Source organism: Sander lucioperca, chromosome 1, assembly GCF_008315115.2.
Source record: "Sander lucioperca isolate FBNREF2018 chromosome 1, SLUC_FBN_1.2, whole genome shotgun sequence".
In the NCBI taxonomy this organism is placed as follows: domain Eukaryota; kingdom Metazoa; phylum Chordata; class Actinopteri; order Perciformes; family Percidae; genus Sander; species Sander lucioperca.
The window spans coordinates 29,873,222-29,887,449 of record NC_050173.1 but is presented as its reverse complement, the minus strand read 5'-3'; the positions used below and the strand labels follow the sequence as shown (position 1 = coordinate 29,887,449).

General features: G+C 39.1%; 2 protein-coding genes across 2 annotated transcripts; one reads left to right on the top strand and one right to left on the bottom strand.

Moving 5' to 3' along the window:
- The first annotated feature begins 248 nt into the window (after window positions 1–248).
- On the top strand, window positions 249–6,329 carry pdzd11 (PDZ domain containing 11). Its single transcript, XM_031302970.2, has 6 exons — window positions 249–360; window positions 891–1,001; window positions 2,876–3,016; window positions 3,578–3,676; window positions 3,941–4,001; window positions 6,121–6,329. The coding sequence occupies exons 2-6, from the start codon at window positions 909–911 to the stop codon at window positions 6,153–6,155; spliced, it is 429 nt and encodes a 142-aa protein (XP_031158830.1). The 5' UTR covers window positions 249–360; window positions 891–908; the 3' UTR covers window positions 6,156–6,329.
- Window positions 6,330–8,992: 2,663 nt separating this feature from the next.
- Window positions 8,993–13,753, bottom strand: stard14 (START domain containing 14). The gene is made up of 6 exons (XM_031302964.2): window positions 13,342–13,753; window positions 13,081–13,228; window positions 12,349–12,452; window positions 12,015–12,132; window positions 11,862–11,914; window positions 8,993–10,879 (listed from the first exon to the last, which is right to left on the bottom strand). The coding sequence occupies exons 1-6, from the start codon at window positions 13,501–13,503 to the stop codon at window positions 10,673–10,675; spliced, it is 792 nt and encodes a 263-aa protein (XP_031158824.1). The 5' UTR covers window positions 13,504–13,753; the 3' UTR covers window positions 8,993–10,672.
- Between the last annotated feature and the right edge of the window lie 475 nt (window positions 13,754–14,228).

The following is a 14,228-nucleotide window of genomic DNA, read 5'->3' as shown; positions in this document are numbered from 1 at the left end:
ATATATAACATTGTTTTTAAATGTATATATTTTATTTTGAATGCATGGTTTTTACGTGTTGAGTAGAAAGCAACACGCACACCACTTGCTTTGTCTCCTTTGTGGTGCAGGGAATACATTTGACTTGTACCAGAGTATTTCTACACTGTGGCATTGTTACGTTTACTTAGCTACAGTTAATAAAAGATCTGAGTACTTCTTCACAAGTGATCTATAGCCTACCATAGTGATTATTACATGACTGCATGTTGGCGTGACTCCTCCGTGCCAGCAGGTGGCGGTGGTGCACTGGAGACCAGTCATCGTTCGTTTAATAAGAAAAAGGGCTTGTTAGCCTACACTTCAGCTTCAGACTGGCAGGTGAGATCATTTGTTATTTGATGGCTGTCACTTTGTGTTCATCCAGACGTTACGCACTATCTTCATTGTTATAGGTCAAATGATGATAACAGTCAATGTTAGTTAAAAGTGGTGTGTGATAAACAGAGCAAAGCAGGCTCGTTTCGAAGTTAGCTAGTAAGCTAACTAGCTAGCTAGCAGTGTGTAATTGTCCACTAAAATACGATTTAACGTAACTTCATTTTATTTCCATCATCTGATCCAATGTAACGTTAAATCAATATATTCCATTCATTTCGGGATTTTTCTAATGTCAGCAATTTTGCTCTTTGAAAATTGCTTTTTTTAGTAGAACTTAACGTTACATATATTGTATGTTGTGTTCGATTTGCTCGTTCTTATGCTAACATTATATACATATAGCGTTAATTTGTAATACTATAGACTCATAAAGATAGCCCATTCCTGTTTTGTTTTTTCATAACAAGCAGTACAATAATAATCTTAAGAAACAGCTTTTCATAACAATGTACGTTTCTTTCTTTCTTTAGGTATTGTTTTTAGAAACGATGGATCAGAAGATTCCCTATGATGACTATCAGCTCCCAGTGGTATTCCTGCCTTCTTATGAGAACCCACCAGCATGGATAGCCCCACAGGAGGTATTCCTCATATTACAGTTTTTCTCAGTCGCTTTGGTACATTTCTCGAATCATTCTTAACATTTGCAAACCAGTAAATCGATTTCTCAAAAACAGTTCTTACAAACAGCACTACACAATCGATCACCTACAAAAGCCTGTAACTTGCTCAAAATCTCTAGTCCATTCCTCAAAAGTAAATCTTTATGTCAATGAACATGTCAGAGCCATCAGAATGTCAAGTCCTTGTCTCGTCGTTCACAAAGAAGTTGCTTAGTTTTGTAAAAAGTTTAGTCGTGTTGTCAATATAAAATTGTACTCTAGGTATTTTCTGATGTACACTATGGCTACATTTTTTTTTATGACAATGATTGAAAATACACAAGACTGCACTTTTTCTGTATGGATTTCATACATGTCAACAGTACAAAGTCACACATTCTTTTATGTGAGATTAGGATTACACAGATTGGACAGGATTCACATTTATACTGTTATTTTTGTTTTTTCAACAAATTACAGTGTCATTGCGATTCAGAAAGAAAAACACAAAACTATGTGTTCTCTGTGTAGATATGCTAAATTTAAAGTTCATTAGGTGCACCTCCAAGCTATTTTACATAGAGGTTGAGCACATTTTTTTTTTACACAATATCCTTAATTAATGGAAGTCAAGATTCACCTGAGAGAAATTTATTGATTTAAAATTCTTGACAAATTCACAACAACAATCTGTAAAAACAATTGTAATGTACTGTATGGAAAACTTGCTTGATCGATAATGACAATGAGTTCAGCCATTTTGCAATTATAGACCTATTCAATGAACTTATGACTAGATGGTTTGGGGGGTAAGACAATTCAACAGACATCCAGTATATTATATTATGAGCAACATGACAAGCAATTGATCATGTACAAAACAGCAGACAGTTGTACATGATCAATTGCATGCATGTACAAAAGCAATTGCAATTTGACCAAAACAATGATAAATTGCGTTTATCTTGTGCACACGTGACTAGATCATGTGAAGGTTGAACAAGCAGTTTTGAGAGTGTCAATTGTGATCTGAGAAATGTACCAAAGCAACTGAGAAAAATTGTAATATAACTACACTTTTTGTTTATATAACTTTGACCGAGAAAAAGTGAACTCAAGGTCCACAGGGGGTTTACTAGCTTTTTCTCAACTGCACCTTCAGGTCTTTATCAGGGGATGGCGTTTTCTTATGGAGATGGCACAGATGTCATCACAGATCCTAAGTAGTAATGTAACCTGTGTCACTGTTTAAAGGTGGCCTCTGGTGTTTGGTGTGAATGGCTTCCTTGATCTTTCTGATCTGTGTTCACAGAGAGCTGATTTAGTCCGTTTCCCATGTGTCCTTGTCCCTGGACAAGAGACTTTATCAACACTAAAAATACACAACATTGTCTGTCAGACTAAAAAATGGGTCAAAGTCACTGACCAGGAGTCTGTGGATGGCCGGAGAAAGATCAAGGATGCTTTCACATCTGACGCCAAAAGATGTGATGAAGTTGAAAGCTCTGCACAAAGCAAATAAGTGGACCTTGAATGAAGATGTTTTTGTCAATCTACGGTTTCCAAGATTTCCAATATGAAGGAACTTTATATAAGTATATAAATTAACTTTCATGCTCAGACAGTATAAGTAACTTTTCTGCCTATTCACCTAATTACACAATGTGTGAAAACAGTATTTTCCCAATCCTCTGCCATGTGATGTCCTTTGTCTGCAGGTTGTTAAATCTTGTCAGATTGCTCTTAGTAAGTCAAGGTGTGTGAGAAGAATTCAGCTCACAGGGTCGTAATGATATAATGCCATCATTTTGGTCGTACATTGTCAGCTTTTCTTTTTCCTTGTACATTTCTAGCGGGTTCTTCACCCTGACTACAACAATGAGCTCATCCAGTTCCTGCCTCGTACCATTGTATTGAAGAAACCTCCAGGAGCACAGCTGGGCTTCAACATCCGTGGGGGCAAGGCGTCACAGTTGGGAATCTTTATATCCAAGGTAGGGATTGACCTACACTGGTTTTTCAAGGCCGATACTGATATTGATTATTAGTATTTAGTGTAACCGATAACCAGTATTTGGAACCGATATGCATTTATAGTGAAAATGAAAATCTTCAAAAAGTCAAAATTAGGATTTTGGAATGTTAAAAACTCCAACACAAAACTTTGTTTAAATGCTTTAAGAAATGATTTAATGAATTAGAAACGTTCAACATAATACACAGTAAAAGATAGTCAGATAGTGTTGTGGGACATTAAGTCAGACTCAGTGGTGAGTGAAACCGAAGCAGAGGGACAGACACAGAGCTGTAGCGGAGCCAAAGTAGCGCACTTTTTAATTAATTGACTTAATCGGTAATCAGGCAAATAAGACGGCGATACAGATAATCTGCAAACTGCCAAAAAACGGCCCAATAATCGGTCTATCACTCATCCAAGGTGTGTGTGTAGCCCTGGTGTTTGGTACGACTTTTACTGCCATTCATACTTGTTGTGCTGCTGACTTTCCACATTGTGGTTTCTAATTTGTGTGTGTATGTGTGTGATGTGGTGGCAGGTGGTTCCAGACTCAGATGCCCACAGAGCAGGGCTGCAAGAGGGAGACCAGGTTCTTTCTGTGAATGAGGTTGATTTCCAAGACATTGAGCACTCAAGAGTAAGTCAGAGCAGTACTCTCAAGCCGAATTGTAATCAACACAATATTACACAGTACTACATTTTTACTGTAGTCGGAACATGTTGAAAGACATCTGTGTAAAATGGGTCTTTATTTTATTTTATATATTTCAATATTTTAATTCCTATTGAATATGTAAATGTTTATAAAATGTCTCAGTAAATTGAGTCCAATGTTGCATTGTTCTCAACGTTTTCCTCCAACAGTTTTATTATATTGATTTCATTTCTTCTTCCTCTTTAGGCTGTAGAGATTCTGAAGACTGCGCGAGAGATACTGATGAGGGTTCGCTTCTTTCCTTACAGTAAGTCTTACTCTACAAAATCATATCAATAGCAAGACGACAATTTCTACGTCATGAAAATGGAGTCCATATCTGCTATACCTTTCCCTTTACTTCCTTTTACAGAGGACTATAAAATGACCACTTATGTTGTCGTCGTAGTAGTTGGTTTTGCCCATTGTGAAGGTATTTTTGGAGAGAGTATACAATTTATTGATCATACTAACGTTTCAGAAACAATCAATAAATTGTAATGCTGAGCAGCAAGAGCAGTGTGCGGGATCTTTTCTCAAGATTAAAGTGGTACTTTCCAACGCACCTACATCTGAAATAGTTGGATGTGCGAGTATCTCTTTTTGAAAAAAGAGTCGACAGAAACCAAAAATATTACAGAGCAGTCTTTTATTAATCTAGAATTTCTAATTTAGTTTTGTTTGATATTGGAGAGAACTTATAGAAAACAAATCAAACCATAGAGCACATAACATCTCTGTGGAGACAAATTAGGATGAAAGAAATCATTCATTATTGTAATCCATATGCATAATTTGGTTTAAAATACAGAAAATACATGCCTGTTAATGAGTGTATTATGCATTTGTACTAATTGGGTCATCATTTTTCCCGTCTTCTATCCAATGTCTGTGAATGCAACTTATGTTTTTTTTTTATTTTAGTATTTCAGTATCGATTGATTTGTCTTTATTGGCCCAATCAGTATTTTGTGACCATAAATAACAGATAAATTCATGTACAGTAATTGAGGTGTTTGACTTCTATGTGTAAGATTAGCCATTTGTGTGTGTTTCTTGACTGGTCATAATTTTAAACATAGCCCTGCTTTCTTGCTTTGTTTCCAAACATTACTGATGCAAATAAAGCTCTAACAGCATCAGAAAACATAAAAAGTTAAGATTGAGTTGTCGTATAATAAAACTATTAAAATAAGATTATTTTAATTAAAACTTAACTCAATTTCCAATCCATTTTTATTTGTAACATGGATTGTGCTTGTTATCATCCCCCAGTATGCAAATAATAATCATTTATTCTTTATTAATCCTGCAAGGGAAATTACAATGTTTTCACTCTGTTGTTACACTACACACAGGCCTGAAATACACACACATGCTCAGTACCTATACATGCACAAATGGAGAGATATCAGAGTGAGGGAGCTGCAGCTGTCGATAGACAGGCGCCCCGAGCAGTTGGGGGTTTGATGCCTTGCTCAAGTAGCCTGGTTGACACCAGACCCTTCTCAGTTGTAACTGAGAGTGGGTCTGGGGAAGGTTCATTGACAGTTCATTTCCAAAGGGGCGTCACCAACAGACGCCACTCAAATGCCTCTGGGCGCATTGGATAGTCCAACCAATCAGACCAACGATACGGGTGACGCTGCGCTTGGTAGCCGTCATGTTGAATGTAAACAAAAAGCCGCTCGCCGTCGCTGCGCTATCATCGTTGCGTGAAGCCCGCCTCAACTGTTGTGATTGGTGTAAAGCCCGCCTCAGCGGTTGTGATTGGTGCCTCAATTTTGGGGACATTGGAAATGGGTTTGAATGGGCTCTTCGCCAGACTGACTTGCAGAGCAAATCTCAAATTTGCCGGAAGTTCGTCAGGGTTTACCCAGGCTATTGCTCAAGAGGACCTTGGCAGTGCCTAGGTGGTGAACTGGCACCTCTCCAGCTACCAGTCCACCCCCATACTTTAGTCTGTATGGTGACCCAACTCCCTACAGACTGAGCTACTGCCACCCCTAAATACTAAAAGATAAATAATAAAACAAAAATAAATAAATATAAATAAATAATAAAACAAATACTACAGTATATGTACACCCCTTCTCAAAATGACAGTAAAAAGTGCATGTGCAAGAAAAGCTTTCATACAGAACATATATCTCATTCTAAGGGACCACATGTCAAGAATTTGAAGCTTGTCAGCACTCAGCTGCCTGCGTGTTACAGTACCTGCATACTGCAGCTAAGATAACTATCTGGCTGATCTCACTGCGTGTCTTCAACAACAACAACAACAACCAAGTCGTTGGATTCACTGAATTATATCATACTGGCATGAGATCATATAATGACATCCCTTTCAGTTTTGTGACGTTGTTCTCGGTGTCTTTTATCAGACTACCAACGGCAGAAGGAGAGGACTGTACATTAGGTGGCAGCAATGAGAGAGTTGGACAGCCGCGTCACTGCACGTCATTTCCCCTCCTCCTACAGACTCTGGCTTCCTTCTGTCTCAGCTTCAAGATAACTGATGTATGACTCAGCCTCATTCTCCATGCTCCATGTAAGAACAATATACTCTGTTAAATATTGGTTTCCTCTCTCACCCAGATATCTGATTTCTACTCCAACAGGATGTATTCACAGGGAGTGAAGGGAGTTACCATATAAGCAGAAGCTCAATATACATACATATATATTTCACATTATAAATTATGGAACTGATACCTATTTTTCTATTCAAGCATAGCATTTATAGACCCTGCATACTTTAATAACGCATTGCCTTTATACATTTTTCTTTAAGTCCTATAATAAGATGTTTCTACTGTTATCCTAGACACATTTTGATCAAATATAGATGCTTATGTGTACTGTACACATTTGCCTTGATGACACTGATATAAAGTAGAGACACATATACACTCAGTTGCTAGTAGGGGTGGAACAGTAAACAGAAATCACGGTTCGGTTTGTACCTCGGTTCAGACATCACGGTTCGGTACGAGTTCGGTACATTGGAGGGAAAAGCAAAACAAAAATGCAGAAGGCAGTTTTTTTTTTATTGTGCATGTCTCAGGCTGTACCACCTAGTGTCATCCAGTCTCTCCCCTGAGTTAGCTGCAACAGCCTGAAATGTGTAAAGTAAGATGTAAACAGTAAACAATAAGTACCCCACATCATCTCCAGACTCCATCTGTAACTTGTAAACAAAATAAGACAATCGGCTATGAAACTGAAAATACAGCATCTCTGTTCTCTGCAAAGACGAACTAAATCACCTGATTAATGCAACGTTATCACGACGTCTCCCGGCCATTTTTCACCGCAGAAAGCTGCTCCCTGCCTGGCTAAAGCTAATATAGTTAGCCTAAAGAAACAAGGCGTCTGTCACAACTAACGTTACGGTTCGGAACCGCGACGCTGGAAATGTAACACTAATCTACAACAGCAGTCTGTGTCTAATATAACGTAACAGTTTGTTGCTTGTTCTCTGGGTGATGGCGTTGGATACGTGTTAGCATGTTAGATGTATTTCCACTCACATTCCCAACAACTGCTGAACAACGCTGACACACAGTCCTCGTCTTATCCCCCACTCTCTCGCCTGTACTACTGTAACTGACTGGGAAACACACCGAAGCAACGCTGACTTGAGCGTACGTTCTGCGCGTGCGCGAGATGTAATACGTCTCCATAACAGCAGGTGGCGGTAATCTGTATTGTTGCCCAAAAAATTTAAAACCGGCAGTTGATTGGATGAACGCGTCACGTGGGTCTGGCTGCTCCTGGATTTTTCAACCGGGCATAATGGCGGTAAAGCTTAGAAAAAATCAAGCCCGACCCTACCCGAGCCCGTGCACTTTGTGTCCGAGCCCGGCCCGACACATTAACTGTAATTATGAGCCCGAGCCCAATTTAAACCCGACATTTTTTTTAATACATGGGCCGTTATAACTGCATTCTCAACTACAATTCAGAGTTGTTTGAAATGCAGAAATCTGTTTGGAAGGGGTATGCTTGGAGAAGTAACAAAAGAGGACATTGAAGGATGACTATCATCTTTTCTGCCATGGCAAGCCTGCTTCATGTGTCTGTTCAGCACAGCAGGCCTGGTGTGATGCGTGCGGGTGGCATGGCATAGCTTGCTCCCCACCCAATTAGGCTAATAAAGTAATGATTAAAAAAACACAAATGCTTGATCAAGGGCCCAGCCCGAGGATAGTGGCGGGAAATGTCAGCCCGGCCTGGCCCGTGGGTCCAATTCGGGCTCAGGCAGAGAATCTAAACTCTAAATGGCTCATAATAACAAATGATCTCATATTTTATGAAGACGAAACGTGTTTCTGAAAACATTTTAAGCAAGAAATAGGCCATGCAGTTGCTGAATCTGTCTTCATTTCAATTGACAAAGGTCAGTTTAAAAGATTTTCGTCAGATTTTGAGAGGCTTAGTCAAGCTCATCCCGCTCGTCGCAGACTGTCCGACGGCCGATTATCGGGTTAGTGTGTCAGGGCCATTAAAGAGGCCGGCGGGTCCTCTAACTTATGTGGGTCGCCACCACTCGCCATACCCGTCCTTAGTGCTGCTATCTCTGACTCATTCACTGGACCGTCGACCTGACAAGGCGGAGCTCAGTTACATAGGTGCCAATCAGAGCTTCAGAGCTAAGGCAGGGCTACAGATTACGTGTCCCTAAAGAACCCGCGTATCTAACAGTAGTTCCGCATTACGCAAGTTTTATTTATTTTTATACCGTGTATTCTTTGTGTAAATTCATGCACCGAACCGTGACGCCCGTACCGTTTCGGTTCAATACGAATACATGTACCGTTCCACCCCTGGTTGCTAGTGTATTAGGTACACCTGGCTAAAACTAATGCAGTCCAATACATCAGCTCAGCAATATATCCAACCATCATGAAATATATAATGTTCAGATTCTTGTTTAAAACTGTTTGATAAAATCATTTCAACTAAAGATCCAATTACTGCCTTTCCTGGAGCTTTCAACTGAAAATCACAGCTCTGTTTTTTCTAATGTTTCTTATATTAATAAACTGGCAACTGAGTGTATGTACTGTACATACACACATATTACTTGGATTTACAGAGACACCAGGGCCTTACGTACTGTAAGAGCAAATGATAGTGCAAGACTCCTGGTACATGTAAATATCACTGATTTAAATATCACTGAATATACTGTACATCCAGTTTTTAAATATTTAACAAATGTATAATTATTTAGGGAAATTAAGTTGTGTAAATATAGTTTAGAGACAGCAATTGTGGGCTGAGTGTTTATTAAATACTGAATACTCAAATCTTGTTCATGTTTCATACATCATACGCTTTACATAACCTGCTTCTAGGCTGAATATTTTAATTATTGTATGAAGTGTATATTTTAGGTACCAAACTGTTGACAAGTATAACTTCTAACATGCTATTACAGTGCACGATAACGGCACACTGTGCCCTAGCTCTTAGTGTAATGGTAAAGCCTGTAATATGTTTATCTGTGTGCAGTAGAGACCCGTGTCTGTCTGTCTTAAGTAAAGTAAGTTAAGTCAGTAAAATTTAGCAGATACAAGCTTTTTAACATTTACAGAAAACAGTTGAATACCTCTGGGCTGTTACTGCAGTAAATCCCTTTGTTTGTATGCAAATACCTGCCTGTTGCATCTCAACACTGTTCTATTCTTTTGTACACTAATAAACTTTTGAACCATAGTAACCATGTCTTTATACTTGAAGAGCCTTAACCAGCTGGAAATAGACCAGTTTGCTCTGGTTCAAGTAGCTAAACTTGTTCAACTTGTTTGTTTGGTTTGTCTTGAGACAAATCTTAAAAAAGAATGCAGTCAACAGTCATTACAAAAGCACATAAACCTTGTGAGGTTTATTTAAAAAAAAAAAAAAAAGGAGAAAAAAAAGTCGACAAGGTAACATAACGTCAAATATCTTATGAAAAAAAAAAAAAAACTTAACAAGCTCAGCCTGCAGGGCTTCATTCCAGGGTCTTTTCTCAAACATGACTTCAAACAGAAACTTCAAATAAATAAAATATATCCTTTAGGTAAAGTGATTCATATGACAAAATGCTAACTTGCTATGTACATTTTACATGTTAATACAGTCTAACAAGATTGTAATTCTCAGATCAACAACAGATCCCCTCCTTGAGTGCCAATGCAAGGCTAGGGTCTGTATAACTTAGAATAAGAATTACATTTTACATTGCATAAAGCTTTGATTGCACAACATGTTAAATACAATGAACCTTTAAACCAGCTTCCTGTTCACTAATTGCCCACTAATGACTTAATTAAATAAACTAATGGTAAGCAATAAAAGCAATTCAGTTTTTTTTTTTGCATTAAAAAAAAAAAAAACACCTGTTAAAGTAAATATAAAAAGACAAAAAAATGAAAGTGTTCATTCAATTTAGAAAAAAATAATTTCCCTTCACTTTACTTTTCACAACTGACAGTAACTCATCTATTTTCCATTCAGTCACTTGTAAAGGCAAAATGGACAACTATGCTTAATTTCTATCTATTTTGCGTAACCAAGCTACCCATTGTAAATGTAGTGCTTTCACTATGACACATTCAAACACTGATAACTCTAAGCCTGTACATTGTAAAAATAAAAAATAAGAGTTTTAAAAGCCTGGCGGCAAACACTGGAGAGATGTTAAGCTTAGTTTAACTTGGACTGAGGTGAATGGCAATTTGATCTGTGCTCATTTCTGTCTGGTAAGACAGCTGTAAACACGTCATGCTCTTGCTCATCCCAAAAGACACAAGGATAAATATTCAAGAGCATTAGGGTGACGTCTCAGAGAGTCGCAGGTCTCAAGTCTTATTCAGTTTATGAGTATATACAGTCCATCCTCCAATCTCTCCCTCTTTACTATCCTTCCCATCACCTTGATGGGATTTAACTGCTGTCCTGGTTGTCTACAGCGGCCACCTTGGAACTCTCATCCATGTTTTCTAGCGAGTCGGCTCTCTGTATCGACAGTTCGCTGGGGTCCATCATGGGCAAGATGTTCTGCTCTGGGTACAACCACGGCTTCCGGTCGGGAGAGTTCTGCCGTTTCCACTCCGGATACATCTGTCCCGCCTTGTGTACGCATTTCATCACCTGAAAGAAGTGGGCCAAGCCAAGAGAGGATACCATTATCAGAGGGATGCAGTCCAACAATCAGGGTCATACCGCACCTTCATTCTCAGTCAACAAAGCTGAAGATAAAGCTGGTCACAACATACTGAGTAACAGATTATGTCGCAAGCAGATACACAAGTCTAACTATTTACAGCTCTGAGAAACTGAGACAGCTAGCTAGACTGTCCGATCTGAGTTTTCTCTTTATTTTGCAGCACCTCTGTGAGGATCTTAGCACCGCCCATGACGATTCTGATTGGTTTAAAGAAATGCCATTAAACCAGAGCACGTTTTCCTCCCATCCCCGAATGCTATGTGGAGTAGCCAGACCCTCCTTCAGCGCGCTTTGCAGGACACTCCTGCAGAAACTTAGCAAGACCCCACGAGTCTCAACAGCTATGTTTCACAAGCCTGCTTCAAACTGCTAAAATGCACTTTGTTAAATGGGTTTTATTTGTTCATTGCTATCCCTTATTAGAGGACCTTAGCCTGGCTGAAATAGTATCGCCTTTTAAATTATTTACAGACTTTATTTGACCATTTTTATTGCCGACCGCTTATCTGCAATTGTTGTGCATATGATAAGAAACGTGAAAATATTTAGACTCACACAGACGCACACATCATTACATTATGGTCTAAATAGTTTCCACCTGCGGAGGATAAGAAACCTGGTGGACGAGTTCGAGTGAGTGAGTGAGTGAGATACTCCTTTGTCAGCAACCTTACCAGGACAGGCCCCTTTAAAATTGAGTTTCTATGGTTGCTATTGTTCTTTTAAGACACATGAAACCCTCACTCCCTTATGTGCGCACACACCCATTACACACTTGTAATCACCCAGTGGCCACACGCCCACGCACGGATACACAACACAGTTCATGTATTTTTAACCTCAGCACCTTCAGTGCTGCTGTTGACTAGAAGAAAACAAAACTTTGCAACATGTTGTGTTACATACCCGTGGAGCAAGAACTTGAGAACCTTGGTTCACCACCCACTTTGGAAGAGAACCTGGAGCAGAGAAATACACTTTAAAAAAAACAGCTCTTAAAAATGCTAGCAACAATTCTCATTTTGAAAAGACTAGGGTGAGCGTTGGTTATGGTCTTACCTTTGGGGTCAGCTTGTGAAAGGTATATGAAAGTGCAGCTGTTTGGTCCTGTGGGCTTGATCAAATATCCAGTGAGGATGGAAATGGCCCTCACCAGGTCCTTGCGAGGAGGGTATTTCTGGAATTGAATCAAAACAGTTTGCAGAATGAGAAACACTACAATACATCTACAAGATGTTGGACAAGTTATGCAATGTGGACACATCAACTTGGTTTAGACAAGTTTGTGTATGAAAAACATTAATGCACACAAAACATGAATACAATAGGGGTGCGAGAGCTGTAGAAATGGCATGTTTAAAGACAGTGGGAGTGAGTGGAGGAGGTGGCATACCAGGTGTTTGACTGAGAAGTTAAAGATGATGTACTCGTCCTCTGTCACCTGCCACGATCGCAGAGTCACCACATCTCTGTTCTTTATAGGCTGTGGACAAATCCCTGCAGGAAAAAAAGACAAACATCTGGTTATATAGTGTTCCTTCATTAACTACTTCACTATACACAACCTTAGACTCAACAAGTGCTCCCTTGTCATGACAATAATTACAGCGGTGGAACAAAAATGCCGCCCATTCTTCATCCCAGAGGGCTTCAGCAGCTTACAAAACGACAGAAGAAACAGGTTCTAATTATTTAGAAAAGAAGGTTAAAGGAGACGGCACTGCGATCCACTAAAAGAAAAGCAAACCTGGTTTGAGTAGAGCGCTTGCTGATGGGAAAATAATGGTAGCGTTGTTTACATTTCACTATGGCTAAAAAGCACTTTTATGACGCTTATTTACATCATCAAGAACTTTGTCACAAAACAAATACAAATGAGCACTGATTTTAATTATGAACTGTCTTGAAAGCACTATTCTTAGTAGTAGCCTATAGAGAATATCTTCAAAATCCCAAATATGAGTCAAACTCTAAATATGCACTGTCCCTTTCCAGTGGGTGTGTTTCTTGTGAGCAACAGGTGAAACTGAGTCAGGTCAGGCCTGCACTGCAGACTGACAGGTTTCTGCTTTAGAGAAAAACACACAGAAGAATGTGATCAGATTCAGCAGAAAGGAGTCCTCACATGAGTAGTAGCCCACATCAGCATTCGCAGAGAGCCGGGCAATGTCAAAGCTGTCCAACATGGCGGGGTCCCACGTCTTACGGTACTGGCCATCATGAAGGACGTCGTACATGGTGGCAGCTGATACATCGTTGATTGTCATTTTACACTGAAACAAACAACGTGTTATAAAAAAAAAAAAAAAATTAAAGTTCCCAGTTCCCAGAGACAATTATGATATCCTAATAGTTATTTCTAAAGTTGGTGTTGAAGTGAACTTACCTTGATCTTGTGGACTTTTGGTACGGGATTCCCTTTATTTGTAGGAGAAGCTTCGACCAACACTTGCATCCCATTCTTATCATACTTGCTGAACCAATTGTCCGTTGATAAACACTGCTTTCTGAAGTCAGCAAAGTCCGCCTCATCGGGTAAAATAGACATCTTTGAATGAATCTTTAAAAGAAAAAGAAAAAAACTTTCTTTGATACACACAACAATCTGTTCAGTCCAGTTCAGAGTGTGTATGTTTGACCAAGTCGACTCTTGAAGAGATGTAAAGCGTCTGGGGTTGTATGCCTCTGGCTACTCCAATATATGCGAGCTGGTGATCACCAATCAAGTCGAGCAGGATTTTTTTTTTAGTGTTGAATTCCTGAGTCATACCTTCAAACACCTCTCCCGCAGACGTCACAGCACTTCCTGAATCCAGGTGTGGTTACGCAGGTAGCCTAAAGAAAAAACAAAAACAGTTCGTCCCGCTCTCACAGCAACAGATATTTTTTAACCCTCATGTTGTCCTCGGGTCAAATTTGACCCGCTTTCAAAGTTTTTTTTTAATATCAGAAAATATGGGACGTCGATAAAGCGCCGAAAATGTAAAAGAAAAATTTTTAAAAAAAAATTACAAAACGTTAAAAAAAAACCCAAAACATTGAAAAAGTTACAATAACATTGGGAAAAAGCGGGAAAAGCGATTAAAATGTTGAAAAAAGTGACCAAAACAATGGGAAAAAACCCACTAAAATGTAAAATACAAAACTGAAACAGTGAGATAGGGACAATAAAAGTGTTTTTTTCATGGTTGACGGGAAGACAACACAAGGGTTAACAATATCATACAGCTAGGCCTACTGTAGGTCAAACCTGATAACAGAGGAAATAAAGCA